We start from the raw sequence: 21,237 nt of genomic DNA, 5'->3' as shown, positions 1-21,237 counted from the left end.
AGCATTTGCTCTCCCCAAGATGAAATAAGTCTCTGATTATGGTAATAAACAAGCATTAAAAATAATCAAGTATTTGTTAACTCAGCATCTATCTAGCTGCTTAGTTTACAAGAATTTTCCTATTTTTAGAGTTTCTTGAAAATGGTTTTCAATACATTAGAGTTTTCCCAACCAGTTTCCTGTTTTTTAAGAGGATATTAGACTGGTCATTTTCTAAAATGTCAGGGTGCCATTTCAGGGAAATGCTACTGAAGTCTGCTCTTTCAGATGCATTTATCTTGGTTTTTGTCCTCTGGTACAATGCAGCTGATTCTTGTTGTCCAAACAGATTTCTAAATTTCATTCTGTTTCAGCTTGGAAGTTGCTTTTTGTTTATGTAACAGTTCTAATTAAAAAGATCCATCATAATTGGATAGTTCAGGGAACTCTTCATAGAATGTGGGTGTTGCAGACCCATGCAAAACCCAAACCAACCTGGCTGGAGTTAGCTCTGCTTGAAGCAGTGGCTTGGACTGGATAATGTCCAGCCATTGCTGCTGTCTTCCGTCTGTGGAGTCTGAGGCTAAACATTTGAATAGATTCCAGTGTTTGCACAACGTCCTGGATGACCCTGCCAGCTCCTTTTAATATGCAGTAAATCCCATTATTTACTAATGGAAGATTGAAAGAGATTCAGGTAATGAAGCCAGGACAAGAAATTGCATAAAGCAATAAAAGGAAAGTTTCTTTCATTTGAACGATCTCTGGTAATTTTCAGATGATAAAGAAGAATAGTTACTGTGTTAAATTCTGTTGTAATGAATCCTCTCTATTAAAAAACACCTTGTAGAAGTCGTTTGGGAAGTGCTTTATTGAAAGCTCTCCTTAAGAATTTCATCACATTACTGTGAGGTCCACTGCATGGCTAAAACCACATGCTTTTCCTACAGTTACTTGGATTTAGGATATTGTATGCCAGCAACCTATGAGATGCTGCACTTGTTAAATTGTAGTACCAGAAGTGAATTCTCTTTGATAAAAATGGAGATACCTACATAGTTGTCAGCTGTCTTTTGGACTTAATTTCTTGCCTAGCTTCTCTTGATCTTTTTTATGAAGAATGAACAATGGAGTTTTATGGGAAATAGCTTATGATCACTTTTCATTAAATCAGTAGTGTATCGTATTGCAGAAAAATTGTAGTTCTTGGTCTTAATTGTTCAGCCAGATCTTAAAACAGTGACTTAAAGGAGATTGAGAACTTGAAGATCTAAATCCCAATTCCACATTTCCATCTTCTTTCTGAAAAGAAAACCAAAACAAGGCTTAAAAACCAAAACCGTATCTTGGTCTTTGGCCACAAACAGCATTTATTGGTGCTTCCCTTTTATTTTAGCTTTCCTTTTAGTGGATTCATTTCCAGTTGTTGTTTGTTGTTCCTGTGTGACATGCTACTCTTCTTTACTTAATTAAGTAAAATAAAAAGGAAGAATGTAATTTTGTATAATTGCATTTGTGACCAATGTGTATGAACAGAAGACTGGCAAAGTAAACAATTGAACAATCCCACCCCCCCCATCATATTAATAAAAAAGATGTGCTTTAGTTCTTTCAAGATCATCTCTTCTCAAGAACTGCTTCTTGTGGTTGTTTTCTAAGCCTGTGTTGCCAACTGGCACATTTTCTTTCTCTTTGAGTATGCTAAGAAAATAAATGTCTTGAATCAGACAGCTGCGGTTCTTAGTAGAATACATTAAATAAATTATTCTAATTGCTATATTTACTGGAAAATCCTTGCTATCTTAGGTTATTCTAATTGTCTTTAACCATTGTTTCATTATCAGGAGAAACAAACAAAGGAAATTTATACAGAGATGGAAAGAAATGATAAGTCAGCTACTTGACTAGGAGCTGTACTCAGGAATAATCTAGGATTATCTTTTCTATCAAGTAGTGATGTTTCTAATGTTTTTCTAAACCCTAATATTGTACAGGAGGCATTATCAGTCTGTAAAAGAAGATAAGCGGTAAAGGAATCCCTCCCTTCATTTTCTTGAATGTATTTAGCTCTTTGCAGGAGAAATGAAGACTAATAATCAATTTTTATTCCATGTAAATAAGAGAAAATAAGAAATACAATAATTGCATACACCCCGGCAGCAGTTAATGGAAAACAAAACTGGAGCCCAAGGTAAATCTCTTCTCTGGGAGCTTGATTAGTGCTTCTTATCTACTTAATACAGCAAAAGAGCACTGTATTATTAACGTGCCTTTCCTGAGTGTGCACCTGCACACATGGGCAGTGCACACAGGAGACAGCAGATGCACATAAGCCAGAAACATTACGGTTTGATAATGCTATTTCCAGCCTACTGCTTGCAGTAATAAGGAAGTGAAATAGGGGAAAACTTTGCAAAGTTCCTGTAGAAAGTGTGAACCAAAGGAATCCAAGTAACGAGTAGGTAAAGGAAATGTGGAATAACTCATAGCTATTTGCCAAGGAAGGAGGTAAGGTCATGATGGCATTTGTCATCTGCCCTACAGTTGGCAAGGAAATGGAGGTTTTATTGCTTAGCTCTCAAGTAATCAGAAAAACTTGTTTCTAATTGGAAAAACCAGAGGCCTAATAACGTTTTGGATTCTGTCAGCCACTTCCTGTGTTCAACTGTGCAACTGTACATTAGAGGAAGACTTTGAAATGAGACACATTGGGATGCTGTAGGTGATGTTGACAGACAGTGCCAGGGCTGTTAGCAGTTTCTTACCCGTCCTCTCCTCAACAGCTGGGGAACAGCTGACCACATTGTTGAGAAGATGAATTATCCTGGATCCCAGTGGGAAAGCAGAGTGCTGTTGCATATGAGCGAGCATGCAAAATCCGAACAAAGCCCGGGTAAGGCTGCCAGGTCTTGAGGCTGTTTGGCTCCTCTTTTATTGTGATCCTTGGAACACCTGCCTCTCTCAGCTTTAAGAATGGAATTTTTGTAGAGCAAGACTGCTCAGGGACTGGTACCTCCAAGTTCTTCCCAGAAAGACTGGGAACAACAGATCTGAAACTTGCAGAGTTTGGTCCCAAGGCTGTCTTACAGAGCTGGCAGGGCATATGCCTGTGTTTTGCCAGAAGATCTGTTGTGCTTTCTCTGTTTCCATGGAAGATCCTGCTTTTGATAAATTGGCAAAATTTAATAGAAGAAAGATGCCTCTGGAGAATCTCCAGCTGTATTCCTGATTTCTGATGTTGTGCTTCAGTTCTTGCTCTGTTTTCCAGCTAGTCTGTAGCATTGTCAACGCCATTTTAGATGTCTGATAAAATTATAAGCAAATAGTAAGCCCTCTTTTTCTCATCCTGCACCTGGATGAAATATGATTGGCAAAAGCAAGATATGAAAATTACTTGTTTGCATTTATTCAGATGCAGATCTGGTGAAGTACTATTACAGACCTAAATAGCTATTACAACTTAAGTAAAATAGGGAGGCTGAAAAAGTGACCAGGAGAAATGGGTTTAGATTTTTGTTTTGTTTGACCACTAATTAAGGAAGAAAGGTTGGTGTTGTTTTTGTGGTGTTTTTTTTTTTTTTTTTTTTTTTTTCCCTGTAGATTATTCTTGTAGTGAAGAGTCTGAGTCTATCAGTGATCTGTAGGCCTGTAAATCTGGAATCATCCATTGCTGGCAAACAGAAGGAATATGACACTGTCCTCGTATTTCCTGTGGCTGAGGAAGTAAATGAGGTGGAGTAAATGAGCAGTGTCCTGGGATTGCCTGTGGGACTCCTGGGGAGCCACTGCTGGGAATGCCATGCCTTCCCCTCAGGCCTGTGGGGCCTGGCTGCTGCAGAAACACAGAATTTTTAAAAATGGTTTCTAGGCCAGAACGGCTCTTGGCTCCTTTGCACAAATAAGGGGTTAAGGGGTTTGTGGCTTAACACTGGTATTGCTCCACAACTCCCAGTGCCATGTGAAAATCAGAAATGAAATGAACTGTCAGTGGGGCTCAGCTCAGTAGGAAATTTTGGGCATCACAGCTTAGAGAATAACAAGGACTGATAAGAGGAATAAAATGAAACAAGGATGTCAGAACTTTAAAAAGGAGGAAGTTGTAGCCCTGGTTCCATGCCTGAGGTGTTTTAGTTTTCTGAAATTCTTTTCCCAGGGAATTTTCTGTAAACAGGAGAAATGTTTTTGTAACTGTACCTATGTTATTCATTCCTTTTCCTAGGAGGGACTTCTTCTTGATGTCCCTCTGGTCTGACCAGTGTGAGTGAGGAGGTTTGCCTTTGTGTCACCAATCCAATTGGTCTGTGTGAAATAGTATAAAAGGGAGACACATCCCAAAAATAAAGGAGTCATTTTCAGCCTTCTGAATCTCGGAGTCTGTGTAACTTAGGAAGAGTTACGTGCTTTTCAGATATGGAAGAGGTTTTTGTAAGGTTTATGCTGTTAAGTTACTCTCTCTATCCGTTCAGAGAAAGACAAAAGTAATTGGCAAAACACAAAATTTGTGCAATATTGGCTAAAAAAACCCAAACCATGTAGCTGAGTAAGCAGTGGAACAGTTGCCTTGGGAGGCTGTGGAGGGTTTGCCATGCACACAGGTGAGACTGGTTGGGCTGCCCAGCATCTGCTTGGCAGTGCTGGGAACATGTGGGCTGTTTCGGAGTGCTCAGGATGCACAAAGTGACCGTGAGCTCCCTCTCAAGCCCCACTGATTATTGGCTTACAGTTTTATAAAAGTAATATTCCCAGTCCTCATACACTGCATTTTCTTACTACAAATTCTTTTTTTCCACAGATTAGTGCAGATTTGTTACAGTGAATGCTTCTCCTATGCAGTGATCAAAACTAGAGTGAGATTTGGTGTGGCTTTTACAATAATCTGTCCTTTCTGTAGTTTTGTATTCAAGCATCTGGGGAAGGCTGGTTAATAAAAGAAGCTATTAATAGTTACAGGCATACTAGGAGTTTATTTTCTCATGAGCTATTTGCATGAAAATAGTACGTTTAACAATGATTCAGCTTCTCCCATCAGCAGGAGTTTTTGTATCCTGACAAATTTGTAACTACATTAGAAAGATTTATCTAAATTTAATATTTCAGGATCTACCTAACCATTTTGCATCCTATAATCTGTTCATAAACTGGAACTTAAGTACAAGAAATAGAAAATAGGAATTTTGCTCTACAAGATTAAAACTTTAGCAACCGAATTGCATTTGTGCAATGTAATATGTGAGCTTTTCTCTCGTACTAACGTGTTTTTCTGAGGAGAATGGATATGCACTATAAAAAAAAGCCCCAACCAACCAGCTCTTTCTATGACTTGGTTGTTTGGCAGAAATCCCCAGTAATTTCCTAGTGTTAGAATCAAATCAGGGGAGGAAGCTGCCTGGAGCACGTTGTGGCCAGGGGACACCTGGGAGGCAGGAGGCTGCCCAGGCTGGTGTGTCCATAGGGAGTGGACCTTGCCCAAAACTTGAAGGGAGGAAATTTTCCCAGGGTTCTGGAGAAGGCTCTCCAGGACTGATGCAAACCCAGGTGCTGCTGCAAGGCATTGAACTGGAAGGCAAGGAAAGATGTCAGGATACAGGTGAGGGGATGCAGTCACTGCAGTCACTTGGCCATCTGAGCTTTCTTTCTCAGAAAGTTGCCGTGTTCCGTAGTCCTCCTGTTCTGATAATCAGAAAGCTGCAGCCTTAGAGCTGGAGGATGCCTCTGGTGCAGACACCCGAAAGGAAAAGCTGGTCCTGTGCCTCCCCAGGACCCTGTCACCTCATACCTCGTCCCCAGCACAGAAATGTGTCGGTGGTGATGGGATTTTGTGTGGCTGATTGCAGTGTTCCACTCCTCAGGAGCTTCTGCCAAACGGCAGGGAGAGTTCCTGTAGGAGAGCTGCTTACAGACCTGTGTCTGCAAAAACCAGCACCAGGCAAACTGAGCAGGGCACGGTGTTGAAGCTGTGTCTCCTGAAAGGTCCTTCTGTACTCATGGGTTGGTTTCACTGACTGGAATACAGGAACAACATAAAACGTGTGTTTGTAAATAGAAGACACAAGACAGCTTTGCAGTTCTTCCAGAAGGTTTACTGGTGCTTTAGGTAAAAAATGATGGATTTATTCTGGAATAGACGGTAGTTTGTTTGCCTGATCTAGATGAAGGAGCTTTTTTTCCTCCCTACAATTGGGTTTGGTGGTTATAAAGGAAGAATGACTTCATTATGTATCGAACTGACTTTTTCACAATAAACTTGAGAATCTAAAAGCATACTGTCAAATGTCACTGTTTTATGTGATGCATTTCACAGTTTAAAACACAATTTTTTTCCAGAGTTGAAATAGAATTGTTGACATTAAGGAAATGAAAATGATTGATGGAGCGGTTTTACTTGACCAGCTGCTAATGATTTCTCACTCAATATCTCGTTAGCTTGTGCTGAAGTCATACATATGGCAACCTAGAAAATAGCCTGAAGTTCCTGAAACTACAGAGAAGAAAAATATAAGTTATTCTGGTGCTTTTGATCTATGAACTGTGATATAAAATGTGACTTTTGATGTTCTGGGATGGTGTGATCGATAGCATAATTTTTGTTATTAAATTGTTTACTCTTTACTGTATGTTACAGTGCATTATATTTTGGCTCAGAGGCAGGGAGAAAGGTCACTTAATTTCCTTGTTGGCCGCTGCAGCCCTTGCTCAGGTGGAGCTTTTCGGGAGGAAGGGAGAAGGCATTTTCTTTGGGAACACCTGAAAATGCTCATCGGAGAGAAACTTCTGGAGCTTCCTAAGCTGGGGCCTGGTGTCTCTTGGAGGAGACTGAGGAGAAAGAGGGGAATGTTTCTGTGGCTCCTGAGGGACATGTATACAGTTATGGTATCTCAAAAGCCTTGCTGAGAATTCTTAGCCTGAGAGCAGGTTTGCAGGAAAGGAAGGGTCCATGATGAGCAAGAGAGGGGTTGGCTTCCAACACTTTGATTTTCAGTTTCTCCTGTCCATCAGGACAGCTGTCTCTCTCTCAGAATTGTGTTGCAATAAAGCACAGCTCTGGTTGAGTGGCTTTTTGATTCTCCCAAGGACAAGGTGGAGGAGGCTGTGGTCAGGAGGGGGGCAGTCTCTGGGAGGCTCCCAATAGCTGCTTCTCAGTGACACAAGATTTAAATCCTTAAATCACTGCACGGATGAGTTGGTTTCTTCAGTGTGAGAAGGAAGGAGAAACCCTCTAATCAAATACTTATTGAGTATAGGGAATACTTCAAAAAGCTACAGGTGAGCATTTAATTATGAGAGCAGCCAGTGTGTTATGACTATTGCCTGTGTCCAGCTGTGCTGCACAAAGCTCTCATTCTTATCTCCAGTGCTCACTCCTAATTATCTCCTGTACAAGTGCAAAAATCCTAATACTTGAAAATATCAAATCCTCTAAAGCCAGTGGTGGAACTGCAACTGGCTTCAGTGGAACCAGAGGATCACCTAGTTTCAAGGAGTTAAGCTCAGCTCTTGGAGCTCTTACTACTTTTTTTAAAGAGTGTGGTCTATATTAAATATTTTATGGTGTTCTTTTTTGGTTTTGCCTATATTGCCGGACACTGTGGTTTATTGTAGTGTCTTAGAAACTTAATTTGAAAAATATGCTCAGTATTTTTGTTACAGTACAGTCCTGGTTATATCTCCCCTTTTTTCCTTCTTTGAATGGTGATGTAGTTTTGATGTTTCTGCTGACATTTATGATGCAAAAATGAAGAATTTCTGCAAAGCAGAAAGAAGAAATCGTGGTGTGACCTAGTGTTGAAGCTGAGCAAATTAGCAAAAGAAAAATTGTTGATAACTAGTGAGAATTCATCCTATTTTCCTCACACGTTTTTTACAAGTATTTTGTGGCAGCTGAAATTTCTGACCAGGACTAGACTGTCTCTTTTGGCCTCAAACTGCATGTAATTATTCAGAGTATGCCATTTCTCCTTATAGGAAGCGTTATTACCCACAGACAGATGTGATCTATCATCTTTTCCTTCAAGAATTCCCCTTTTCCCTCTACCCTGAAAGAAATCAGAAAAGATTTATAATATTCTGCAGCCCATAAAACCTGCTTCATTATCCTTAAATCACACATATCTGATCGCAATGCTCTTGCTTTTATCAAAATTTTGGGAGCAGAATATTTTGTGGAGTTTGGTGTGCGCTTTTGCTGGGGGCAAAAAAATGCATTTTTTAAACGTAATTTTTTGTGAGTTTTTGCTGCAAATTAAAAGCTCTTTTAGACAGAAGGGAAATAATGGATCTACCTGGAGATGTCCAGCCAGAAGGAAGTATTCAGGCTGAAGTGATACGATCTGTTTGAAGGGTGCTGTCTGTCTCAGTTGGCACGGTGCTGTCCTGATGTAACAGACACCTTCTTTTACAGCCCTGGCAGGTGAGGTGGGCAGCTCCTTGGATGCAGGTGTTGTTTGTTCACCCCCCTGCCCCATTTGTTTTCAGACCAGCCATTGTGAAGGAGCAACTGGATTTGTGCCCTCCCATTTTCGTGGCTTCCTGTTTCCTTCCTTACCTCAATCCATTACCATGATGAACAGTTACAGTTCTGTCAAGTCTTTCCTCACTGAATTGTTGGGATCTTCCTGTTCCATCAGCATCTCTATGGTTTTCCCTCCTTTCTTTCCATTTCACACATCTGTCCCTTCTCCTGTTTAGATGGAACGAATTTGTTTACCTTCTTGGGTGTTTTCCCTACGGATGTTTTTCGGTGAAATGCTGATTTGTTTTAGGACAGCTCTAATGGAGATGCTGGCTTTGGGCGAGAAGTCACTGTAAGATTCCCAAGGGTTGTTGTCGGGAGTTCCCCATTTCCTCTCATGCTTCATTGCTGATGTGTTTAACCCCTTCTGTCAGACACTGAACTTATAAAGCAGCTCCTGCTATTTCAGCTTAGTTAACCATTGGTGCTGCGATATTGTAATAAAGATTTTGTACTTAAAATGCTTTCTTATTTTTGAATGATTTTCCAGTGTTACCTTTATTAACTGATAGTCCAGAAAACTGTGATGTTAATGGAAAAACACAACACTGAAGCAGACCAGTGATCACCTCTTGATGGGCAGCATGGTATGTCTTTACTGCCCCGTCTAATTGAATTAATATTCATAAGAGCAATGCTTTGGTGTCTTTACATATATAATTATTTATTAATAATTCTGCCTTTGATTTACTTTTCCACTCCCCTTGGTTTCTCTGAAGTCCTCTTAGGTGAAAGAGGCCATTAGCAAAATTATTTTAAGATAAAAGCACTTGATTGAGGGTCTAATATAGATCTGTTAGAGCTTCATCATATTTATTTGCCTCCCTGAGCAGTTTTGCAGATCTGGGTCTGTCTTTTTTTTTTTTTTTTTCATTTTTCCTGGGGTCAGTTACTTCTTTTAGTTCATGTGTGTAAGGCCAACTTTTTTTATCCCTGTTACTGATTTACATTCAGATACTATCCTACTGATTCCTGACATGAAAAGGACATAATTGGTACTACAGAAAATGGAAATGGTTTTCACTTTGGGAAAGGCAGATCCCATTCTGAAGTGGTTTGTCTGTGTATATCCTGTCCAGACTTAAATTTAATCCTTCTCATTTCTGTTTTATGTTGTGCCTTGTTAGCCTGTAGCTCCTTTTAAAAACCAGCCTTAAATATCTTCTCTTTGAGGTCCATATAAATTTTTAAAATATATTCTTTTTGTTCCTGCAGCATAACTTAGTTGCATGTACAGTATTTATAGCTCCTTTCTTTACATCCTCTCTCAGGAGTAATGCTGAATTATTTCTGCATTTAAATCTTTAAGTTTTAGCCAGCAGTGTGAGTCTTTTTTTGGTACCTATTGTATTTCTGTGGCATTAACAATGCCCCCTCATAAATTCCCCTCCTCCCTCCTTATTTTGTAAAAGAAAAACTTACACACAAACTCTCAAAACAGGTCATTAATGCTTATTTCTGGGAAGCAAAAGAAAAAAAACCTAACTTTTTTCAAAGAATAATTGTGGTTTATAATAAGATACTTGCATATTACAGGAAGGAATCTTAGAATGTAATTTAGCAGTATAAATTATCTTAAATCAATTCTTTATTTCGGTGGGTATTTTAATTTCTTTGCTGAAGTAAAGGCGGAGCCTCAAGATTCCTGAGGCAAAATGCATGCAGGTAGGGAAGAAAGGAGTGAAGGGATGCCAGGGCATGTGTGTGTGGGAGAGGAGGCTGGCAGGTCCTCACATTTGAACCGCCAGATGGGTTCCGCAGTGCAGAACACGGGCACATCTTTCTGCCCCTTCGGCATCCAGGTATCTTCCACGAGACTGTACAGTCAAGGAGTTACTCAGGGAAATAAAGAAATGGAGGAAAGCTTCAGGACGAAGGGAGCGTTGAAGTGACTATTTAAGCCAGGCAGGAGACAGGACTACAAAGCAAATTTTATCAGGAATTACATTCCGTTGATGTAGATACTGTGTTCCCCAGAGACTGAAGAGGTTTAAAGAAGTTAGACAAGCACCTTGAGAGGAACCAATCTAGTTTTTATTTACGCCTCACCATATGTTACCCACGCGGTGAAAGATTACTGTGAAGACTGTGTGGGTGTCCCTGTCGCGGAGAGGCTTCACCTGGCAGCAGAGAAAGCCTCTCTCAGCACACTATCGCCCTTGACTAGGAACACTTACCTTTTTTTTTTGTTTTCTGTATCAATAGATGTTTCTCAGATATAGTGTTGCCCGCGTTTGAGCTTTATTTTCGTCTGAGAAATTGATCTAAAGAATCCTCCTTGACTCCCGCTTTTACGGTAGAACGGGACACAGCTACACAGTTGTTTTTGCTTTGAGATGGGGAAGGCATCGTGTTCCTCCCTTCCGGAAACTTGTAAAGTTTCTCTTGTAGTCACTTGATGAAAGTGGGATTAGGGCAGCTCATACTGACATTTGTTAATCATACCTCTTCATGGCTTTAACCATGTACAAACAGAATGTAAAACCACCAAAACTTTGCACCACCTTGTGTAGTGGTAGAATGAAAACAAAAAAGGTTGATTTTTATTAGCATATTCTAGCATTATTATATTTATGAATCTATATTTGCTAGAGCTAGTGATGAAGAAAAGGAGTCAGACAAGCTTCAGCATGTGATTGGTTGGCAGCAAAGCTGCTCGGCTCTGGAGGTGGATACCTGAGAGGCATTTCCCTCCAGGATCTCAGTCTGAGCAGTTCTCTTTTACTGCTGACAGTCCCAGTTGTGATAGCTGAACTTGGGACAAAGAGCTAGGCTGCAGAAGGCAAAGAGAAGTAGGAACTGTGTAGCTAATGCTGAAGCAGAAGACAAAAATACATCTTGTTCATGAATCCTATTTGCATATTCAGATACACCATTGATAGCTGTATTTTTTTTCCTTTCCTGACAACGAGAATAAGGCTCTTGGGCAGTGGAGGCTGGACTAATTGTGCAAGTTTACAGGTTCTTTAAAAATAAAGTTACCAACAGCAAGACATAAAAGGGAGGTGCATCATTATTACTAGAAAAATAAATCACTTTCATTATTTCTTTTGAAAGCATAAATTATAACAAACTATTCAATATGAATTGTTCAGTTAATGGCTTTCCATGCCTCATTTATGACACACTCTTGTATGAAACTGCTGAAATTATTGAAGTGCGCAGGGCTGCAGAGACACATCATTTTCTTTTAATTAGTATTCTCAGCAAAAGCTGATGAGGTTTTGTTCTCTAAGAAACACAGAATTAGTGTATTACAATGTTTAAATTATTGGTCTTTGAAATGTTTCACTGAAGCACTCACTTTATGATTGGATTGTAGATAGAAGTATTGCTGAAATGCATCCACCTTAAAAGTCTGTGTCTTAGGGAATACAAAGTGGGAAATACTCTCTATGACAGCTGGCAAAAAATTACTCTTGTGTAACTGCACACTGAATTCTTCTGGTGTTTATAAGGACACCATGCATCCAGTTCATGTCAGCTGACCTAAGGCAATTAATAAGGCAATCAGCACACGCTACTGTTAATCCAAAGCAGTGCCATCCTAATGCAGCACTAATTAATGCTCATTTGTATATTATTAGTGTGGCGTCTGTCGTGGTGTGACTTTGTAGTGTGCCCTGTTGGGAATGTGTGGGAGCTTTAGTGTCAGGGGGCTGGGGGTGCTGAGCTGAGTGCCATCGGCTCATTTGTTGTCCCCCAGCAGGCGCTCCTTTGTGGTTGCCGTCTAACGAGGCAGCTCTCAGAGCGGGTCATTTACAAACCAAAATGATGGTGATCGAGTAGCAAGCGGAATAGAAGCTCCCTGCCATGTGGGATTTTCACACTTGCACACACTGCGCTTCAGCTTACATAAGAATTCTTGGCAAAGTTCTAGCGGTAAAATGTTAATTTCTTGGGGGATCGTTAGAGTAACATTAATCATGAACTCTGATTATGTTCACCTTATTCTGAAACTTTATAACTGAAATTAATCAGGTTCTGTAATTAGGTAGAACAATAAAATGGAGCCTGGCCTTGTTATTTTATAATAGAGCTATTAATTCACTCAAATGTTAGAATTTTTTTTAGGAATTAAAAAAACATCTGCTTTTAAGTATGGATCATTATGGTCAAATTTGTACCTATTAGAGCTTGATAAGTATCTTTCTGTGTTGAAAAATGTTTGCAATACTTCTGACAAGGACGTTTATTTTTTGTTTACTATTGTGATGGACTTGAGAAACCTGGGAAAAGGCACTTCTCCTTTCCGGTTAGCTGAATCTTGATTACAAGATCCACACTCCCCCAGTCTCCCTAAGAGAAATCCCAGGTTTCGGATGAAGTCTGCCCTCCAGGTGACTGAGGGGATGTTAGTCATGCTCCCTGGAAGTCGGCAGTGTGCCGTTATTAATTACGCGACGGTCGTGTTCCTGTGCTGAAAATGGAAACCATTCATTGCTTCCAGAACAAGGAGAGGCAGCTTTTCTAGTTGGAGTCCATGTCCTTGCTGCAGCAGTGGTAAATGTTACCAGTTGCTGTGCTGCACCTTCAGAGGGGGACTGGCGTGAGGCCACGTTTGGCTCAGGATGTCCCTGACCTACAGAGCTGGGATCTGTGGGGGCTTTCCAGGGACCGGCAGCTGTGTGCTTGCCCCAGTCGGTAGTTTTTTGGGTTTCCCCTCTCAGCTGCTGTGCGAGGCAGATTATCAAGGCTGGGTGTACCTCTGGTGTGAACAGGTAAAGCCATTATTATACTCAGGCTTCACAGGTTACATTTGCCTTTGGGAAGCCCAGGGCCCTGAGACCTGTGCAAAACTGTGGAGCAGAAGGACCTGTCCCTCCAGAGAGGAGGGTCAGGCTGCAGGACATGAGTCAAGCTGTGCTTTTTCACCTGTTCAGCAGACTGTTTTTGCTACCCCAGCTGGGAACTGAATCCAGCTGCTTGTGTGTGACACTGTACATGATCATGTCATTAATTACATTCCCCGTCTTTGAGGACCTTCATTGCTACTGTAGCAATATCCAGCATTACAGTTCAGATTGTGGTGTTGCCCTTGCACTTCTGTTTTGTTTTTTTTTAAGCCTTCATGTTACGGTTTTTGTACAATTTGTGTTCAAGTGTCCAGTCTGAGGATTGGAAGTAATAAGAGATGAAACATGCCTTGAAAGAGAAAGAGAGAAATGGAGGGACTCTGAGTAGAGCAAGCCTAGTACACTTCAACTTCTGAGGCTGGCATTTTCCATTTGTCGTGTGCTGCCAAAAGAGGTCTGATATTTATGATGTATGTCTGAAAACTGTGTATGTTTTGGGGTTTTTATGATATTGGTAACTCTCAGACCCCTTGAGAATAGTCTGTACTGCAAATTTTTATAACTTTTAACTGAACCAGTCATTTGCTTTCTTGTATAGATGGTGTTTGTTATTTTTTTGTTTACCACCTTGAGATACATGCAGGAATTTGTCAAATTAGTCATTAATCTATCCATACACCCCTTTCCCTAGACAGGACCTCCAGTCAGATGCTTGGGCTTGCTTTGCTAATGGGTGTTTCAGCCCTGGGCGTTGCTGTACAAGCATGATCCACTGATGGATGATGGTGGGAATTGTTGCTTGGAGCTAGATTTATTTTTAAAATTGTCTGGGGTTTTCTATTGCTAGAGGTTATATTGTGTCTCGGTCTGTATTTTGCAAGTGTAATGACTTCCCCCAGCCTTTCCTTGGTAAGAGAACCTACCAGGGTGTGTGGTGTCACTTAACTGACAGAGATGGATGCTCTTGGCTGCTCCTGTTCCTGCTGTGTGGCTCTTACTGCAGAAGGAAACGGCACATGGAAGTGACCCCCTCTTAACAAGTACCTGAACCCCCAGACTCCTTTCTTCTTGCTAACTTAGCCACAAGGCTGGGGCTTTTCTAGGGATGCTGTGTTGTTTTATGCACAGAACAAAAGCATTAACTGCTCCTGTGCAGCCAGAATCACAACACAGCTGGCAGCAATCTGTTGGCAAGCAGGTGTACACAGGCTAAGGTCAGAATTCAGGAGAGAGTCTTTTTCTGGGTTAGCCTAAGCTGCGGTGAGGATCTTTCAGAGAAGGCACCTACCTGCCATTTAGCCTTCTTGAAGACATCCATCTTAGTGAGAATAACAAGTTTCAGGCTGATGTAGTCCATTAAAAACAAGGGTATCCGCTGAATATGTACGGAAAGGCATGTTCTAATAGTCTGGGATTGAGCACGTACCCTGTGCTGCTCTGGGCCCTGATGTTGGATCCATCTTGCAGAGCCCCGGAGTGGCCTGCTGGGCTTACAGAGAGCCTGGTGTTTCAAACGCCTGGGAAGTGATTGTGAGAGCATGAGGAACCTGTGAGGGGATAATTTTGTGACTCTGCTTCTACCATTTGTCCTGTGACATGTGGGTCTGGAACTGGGGTCCTTGATTCATGACTGAGGAAGAGAAAAGGGGAAATGTCGGTGTGTATGTCAATATCTATCCAGCAGAATATCTACCTACCTCTTTAAGCAGATACATCAAAATCCTGCTGTGTCTCTGCATAAGAAAGTATTTTCTCATGTTCCCCAGTCTAAACCCACTAGTGTCCAACACTGGAATGCTCATGGTAGACAGTTCTCCATGAATAGGAAATACATGGAACCTTTGAACACCTGGGCATTTTGAGTAGCTCCATTAGTGCCAGGACTTTGTTCACGCGCCATCAATACCTGAGGGCAGTGGCTCGGAGTACAGCATAGGAAGGACTGGGTAAGAACAACTGAAATGACTTTTTGGGAGGGTGGTATTTGCTCCTTCCAGCTCAGGCCTGCTCCAGTGGCCAGAATGCCAAAACATTAAACCTCCAACGCAGCTGTGGAGGGATTGAGGTAACTTCTTCCTGCAGCCCGAAAGCTGATGGGCTCCAGAGCGACTCCTGCATGTTTGACGGCAGTGGGCAATCAGCAAAGTGTACTCTCAAACCGTGGTAGGAAAATTCCAGCACTGTGGAAGGTGGCCAGGAATTCCAGAAGCAGTGAAGAGATACGGAACTGAAGTGTGCAGGTTTAAGAGGGTGTCTTAAAAAGACAGTTCATGTTTTGAAGAGGAAATAATTTATGCAAAATACGTTACAAAATCTGAGTGCTAATAAATAAGCAGTACAATGTATTCTCTTTTGACACTTGTTTCCACTTAACAGGTACTGAATGCAGATTGATTTGTTACCAATTTTTGAAGCTAATTTTCCTTCTATTCATCTTGTTTGGTACAAACAGTTGCCCTGTAATTTTAAAATTCACTCTTCTGCTTTGAAGCTACATGAAAATATGGTGGGATAAAGATCCAGAAAAATAGATTTGTGGTTATATAATTTCTCTTTATTATAAAAAAGTTGCTTCACCATATGAAACTCTTTTTTTCCTATATTTTGGAAGGCTTGTGTTCCCATTTTGTTTTTCACAGAGTCAGCATGATATAATGTCTTCCTAATTTCTGTAATCTTTTATGATTACAGGGTAGTGGGTAGTGGTATAAAAAGTTACTCTCATACAGTGTTGAGAAGTCTTGAATATTTAAAACCAAAGAATGGGATATAAGAATGCTTCAATCCAGATACTAAATGATAGACAAATAAGCAATGTAGTAATTGTTAAAGACTTAATACTACATTAATTTTTTTTTCTTTAAGGGTTTTGGGGTTTCTTCTTTGTTTGCTTTATGTTAAAGGACTGTAAACTTTTACCATTTGTTCAGAACTACTACATTTTTCAGCAAAGTGGATGTTTCTTTTGAGTAACATTTTACATTCTAGGAGTAGTATAAGGGCTTGTTTCTGTTGCCACTTCTGTCAGCAGCTGCCTGTGACAGAAGTAGGTTTTGGACCCCTTTGTCTTTAAGCAGAAATACGAATGCCTGATTTGTCAGACTCTCACAGCAGATCAGCAGATTTTGTAGCTGCCTGTTGAAGTCTCCTGTACTGTCTTGCAGAACAGTGAGACTTAATATAATATCATCAGCCTTGACTAACAGTTGCATAACCAAGCTTTGTTGTTAAAAATCAGGCTGTATTTCAAGGCAAGAGGTAAGTTTGAGGAGATTTTTTTTTTTTTAAATTTTAATTTCTAGGAAAACTTGGCTATATATTTCTTAGAAGTTTGAATAGTTAAACCCTCCCTCTGGAACCAGTAGATAAAATTCTACACATTAAACACAGTAAAAATGGCGTATATTCTGCAAAGGACAGAATTTTAGATTAAAGTTGTCTGGGCACAAAAGCAGTAACAAAATGATCCCTACAAAACAGAGTAACTTAATAGCACAAGAAGTAACTTTTGTTAATTTGAAGCTTTAGAAACTGAAGCTTGTAAAGTAAGATGTAATTAAATTATGGTACTGTACATACCAGTTGTTCTTGGTAATTGAAACTTTACAATATGAAAAATACATTACATCTGTACAGTTTATACAGGTAGGTAGGATGAGTTTTGAAAAAAGATTCACTTCAAGGGTCATACTCTGAAGTCAAAAAAATACTGCACAACTGAACTAATTACAAATTGTAGACTGGAAGCAATTAATCTTTGTGATTTGCTTTTAATTTGCACAGGGATCCTAGACTCCACAGAATAGTCTTCTCACTGGTGTCCACAGCGTTACATAGGATTTGGTTGCAGGCTCTGCTACAGGAACCCCCCGAAGCCAGCGGCCCCCTAAGGCAGCTGCTGGCCGTGCTCCTTGATCCGTGCCGACGTGGTGATTGTGCTCAGGTCCAGCTCGGGCTCCAGGCCGGCGTCCCCTGCCTCCTCCTGGCCGCTGGCCTCGTAGGGCTTGTGGGCCAGCAGCTCGTGGTGCACCCCGCAGTAGCTCAGCGTGGGCTGGTCGTAAGCCAGAAACGTCGACACGTTCATGGACAGTGGGATCTAGGGCAGGAACAAAGGGGAAAGCTGCCAGTTACCAAATGACAGGACCAAATGGAACTTGCCTGAATTGGATGTCGAGGAACCAGACTGTCTGCTCTCTGTATCCCTCTGCCCACTCCTCTCCCCCCAAAGCCTGCTCCTCACCTGGCCCCTGACCTTCACCACCTTGCAGCCTGAGGCCCGGGGCTACGTTTGTGCTTGAGTGTGTTTGAGAAGATTAAGATGTGATCCAAGTTAAATGATCTTTAGAATGTAATTAACCTCAGCTGTAATCACTCAGTTTAGGAAATACTGCAAATGAAATGTAAATGCTTTTTCAAGTGAGTGGTTTGAATTTGTCAGTGAGTGTGATACCTTTGATCTGCTTGGAAATAGGGATGAGAGGGTTCCTACTGTTGAAGTGCTTGGGGAAGGAGACCTCAACCCTCCTGGCATTGTAACTAAACAGGGAACATTCCTATTTGTATCTCCTCCTCTGCAGCTTTCCTTCCTGTTTTCATTCCTTGTGGGATGTGTCTCAATTAAATTTCTGGTTATGAAGAACCTCCAGTTCTTTGAAATTAGTAAATACTCTAATAATATCACAGCAATTGCAATGGTTCTCATCTTTGACAGCAATTCTGGAGTAAAACCCACTGCAGTGTTCAGTTTTCAGCAGTATGTGAGCTTCATATTGTTTGGAGTTCAAGTTCAGATGAGCATCAGAATGCCCAAGCTTATCTTAGATTTACACTTCAGAAGCCTTAAAATTGCAGTTTCTATTCAAGGAAGCACCTGTTCTGCAAGATGAATTCCATTGCATAGTATTAAATTTCTGTGCAGTGAGAGGGAAGTTCCGGCAACCCTCTCTCTTTTCAGTCAGGAAGTGTAAAGCTCTAGACTTACTTTACATAGAAAGTGCAGCTAAAAGTTTGTATTTACAAAACTGTATGGCAAACCAGAATTTTTAAAAAGATAATTCTCTTCAGTACTGAAAAGAATGCAGTCCAGTGTTTGAGATGTTGATTTTTTTTTAAATTCATTTCTCTTTTGATCATCACTGGCAGTTGAAAAGTTACCACAGACTAAAAAGAAAATGCCTTTTTTTTTTTTTTTTTTTAATTTAAAAAAAGAGAGGCAGATAATTTGGGTCTGGTCTCTGTGTAGCAATTACAGGGATCTGCAGGAAATGGGTTATTTTCCCCAGCCTGCAGAAGTGTATTTACTTCCAAACAGATGTGAACTGGCTGGGGAGGGGAAGGCTCGTGGCTCCAGATGAATATCACGGCAGTTGGCAAAGATGGGAAAGGTTCTTGCAAAGGCCTTGCAGCATTTATTAAGCTTCTGCTGTTGTGCCTGTGTTCTTATGTGATTGCTTGACCTTGGCTGTGCTTTCATGAGACCCAAAATTGCATTTTTTTTTTTTTAATGTATTGTATTTAGAATTAGAGGCAATATTTTCAGCCTAAGCATTTTGGTATTTTTTTAAAATTTCATGGACATGGGGTGTTCAAACATCTTGGGGCGATTTCAAGGCTCAGCCACAGAATCCTGAAAATGAAAACTTGGAAAGTAAAGGCATAAGGGGACAGCCACAGATCTGGAGCGGCTTGAGAATGTTATGATGGGAAATTACCATAGGGCAATGGAATATTTTCCATGAAGATGACAGAAATAGAGCTGAAAACCAGATGATCATGAGGGATGAAAACAAGTAAGGGGAGGGATGAAAATCAGTGAACCACACTGAAACAGGAAAATAAAATGAGCTGAAGGAAGGAAGCAATAGAGATGATGGAGCTGTGATGTGTCATTCTGAAAATGTACAGAATTACCGTGTAATGACAATGTCATATACAGAATAGGCACGGGAATGTGCTTTATTAGCACATAGTCAGTATGTGAGGATTTCATCTCTTCCATGTACAAGTTTTGCAGTTGCCTTCAATTAAAAAAAAAAAAAGCAGGCCCTTGTAATACATACCAGGGAACTATGCAGCTTTTATGGGCACAAATCAAAATGAAATACTTCATTTGTGGCCATGGGAAGATTCTTGTTATTTCAAATGAACCTCAGAACAAACCTGTGATTTCACCATTCATCAACTTGTCTCTGTGACTTTTTTTTTTTTTTTCTTAAGGAGTCTTAGGGCAGGGCTATAATGTTTTGTATCTACATTTACATTTCCTGCCTCTGTACCCCTGTATTTAAGTTTTTCCTGTGATTTAGGCAGGTCTTGCATGTAACAAGTCCCTTAATTTCTCTCTAGAATGCCGTAGAGCTGTCTGATAGCCAGTTATGAAAAGAAAATACCTGATTATCATCTTGTCCCTTTTCTTTCATTATCTGCTTCTTCAAGCACTTATTTACTTAAAACTGCTGCGCTGTGAAACAGGGGAGATACTTAAACTTCTGTTAAAGGAACAGATAAATCTGTTACAGCCAATTTGTGATGGTCATGGATTTAGAGTTCAGATCCTTCTGGCTCCCCTACCACGAAGTAATTCAGCTGTGGGGGTAAAGTTACCAGAAGTCACTTTTTGTGGTAATTTGCATGCACTGTGAGGAGGCCATGCTGTAAGGCAGTGAACGCCTCGGGTTGAATTGTCCCTTGAAAGTGCTGCAAAAGACGGCTGCGGGGCTCTCTGGTCGCTCTTAAAGATCTCTGTTTTCCTTCAAACTTTTCAGTTCTTAGCTGGTTCTTTCGTGTTTACATACTTCAACCTTTCCAAGTCCAAATTCTGAAGGCCTGGTAAAGGGCAGTGTATTGTTGGGTCAGCTGGTGAGAACTTCAGCAGTAGATGTCCTGAGGACAGGTATCAACTCAGCCAGTTTTCCTTGGCAGTGGCACGGAGGAGTTGAATGCAAAGGGAAAGATTTTTTTTCGGGCTTTTTCCTGCTTCACTCAAAATCATTTTCTACTCAGTTCAGGCTGTCATTACAAACCTACCAAAAGTATAAGCTGCAAGAATAGCTTTCACTGAACAGCAAAATTGTTCTTCACACAAATGTTACTGCCCTCTTGGTGAGGGAGAATTGTGTTTTCTCTTCAAAGGGCATGCCTGTATTGTACAAATGTTCAACACTGAGGAACTCTTGCTTTTTTTTCTGCTGCACAGTCGTGGAATGTTTCGTCTGTCCTGCTTGGCTTTGGCAATTTTCCTATCCTAGCATGTTCACCTGTGGTTAACTTGGGCTCCCACACTGTGAGAAACAATGCAACTGAATCCAAGCAGGTGTTTTGTGCCCAACCTCCACTGCTGTGTCAGACTACATCGGACATTCATGGCAGAGAAAGACCAGAGGGAGGAAGCAAAGGGCAGGTGAGGAACCTGAAATCCTTGTAAGTCTTTTAAACTGTCACGTGAGTGACTCTCAAGGGGAGGACCCACTGTCTCCATGGCAGTATAAACAAAATAACCTCTTACTGAAGTAGCTGCTGTGTCCAGACTTCAGTTGTTTCAGTGGCTGAATGCCCTAGGCTTATACTGATGCTACAAAAATCTTTACTAAGTGCATGCTTAGAATTATAGTCCATCTGTAGTAGTAATCTTTCCTGTTCAGTGTTCAACATAACATTTTAGCTATTTATGATGCAGCACAATCCCTGGGAAAGGGAGGATGGCATTAAAAAAAAAGTAAAAATCACCCTGACAAACATCGACCAAAACTTCTGAAGCTTTGCTTTGAATGTTGGACACTTGAACAGTAATCTGCTATTTTCTGATGGTTGCAAGAGAGTGCCAAGAGCATTCAACCACCGACGGATTCCATGGAAAAACCAGGCTATTTTTTTGTTGTTGTTGTTGTTATGCCAACGTAGATTTGATATCTTGAAGTAGAAGGAATTGAAAAATTTTTCAGCAATTTGCATGTA

At 40.7% G+C, this 21,237-nt stretch overlaps 2 protein-coding genes across 5 annotated transcripts in view; one reads left to right on the top strand and one right to left on the bottom strand.

Moving 5' to 3' along the window:
• The window catches only part of CTNNA3 (catenin alpha 3), a 407,433-nt gene that overhangs the window by 89,799 nt on the left and 296,397 nt on the right, over positions 1-21,237 (top strand). The gene's annotated exons all lie outside the window — the stretch shown is intronic.
• The window catches only part of LRRTM3 (leucine rich repeat transmembrane neuronal 3), a 77,372-nt gene continuing 71,951 nt past the window's right edge, over positions 15,817-21,237 (bottom strand). For 2 of the 3 annotated variants that reach the window (XM_066191824.1, XM_066191823.1), the window contains one exon: positions 15,817-17,380. In XM_066191824.1, the coding sequence (XP_066047921.1) occupies positions 17,171-17,380 (210 nt within the window). In that variant the 3' untranslated portion in view covers positions 15,817-17,170. The remainder of the gene's footprint in view (positions 17,381-21,237) is intronic. The other variant, XM_066191825.1, reaches the window with a different exon arrangement.

Source organism: Chamaea fasciata, unplaced genomic scaffold, assembly GCF_029207755.1.
Source record: "Chamaea fasciata isolate MVZ Bird 193981 ecotype frontalis unplaced genomic scaffold, bChaFas1.0.hap1 SCAF_9, whole genome shotgun sequence".
NCBI classification, from domain to species: domain Eukaryota; kingdom Metazoa; phylum Chordata; class Aves; order Passeriformes; family Sylviidae; genus Chamaea; species Chamaea fasciata.
This window is presented reverse-complemented; position numbering and strand designations above follow the sequence as displayed.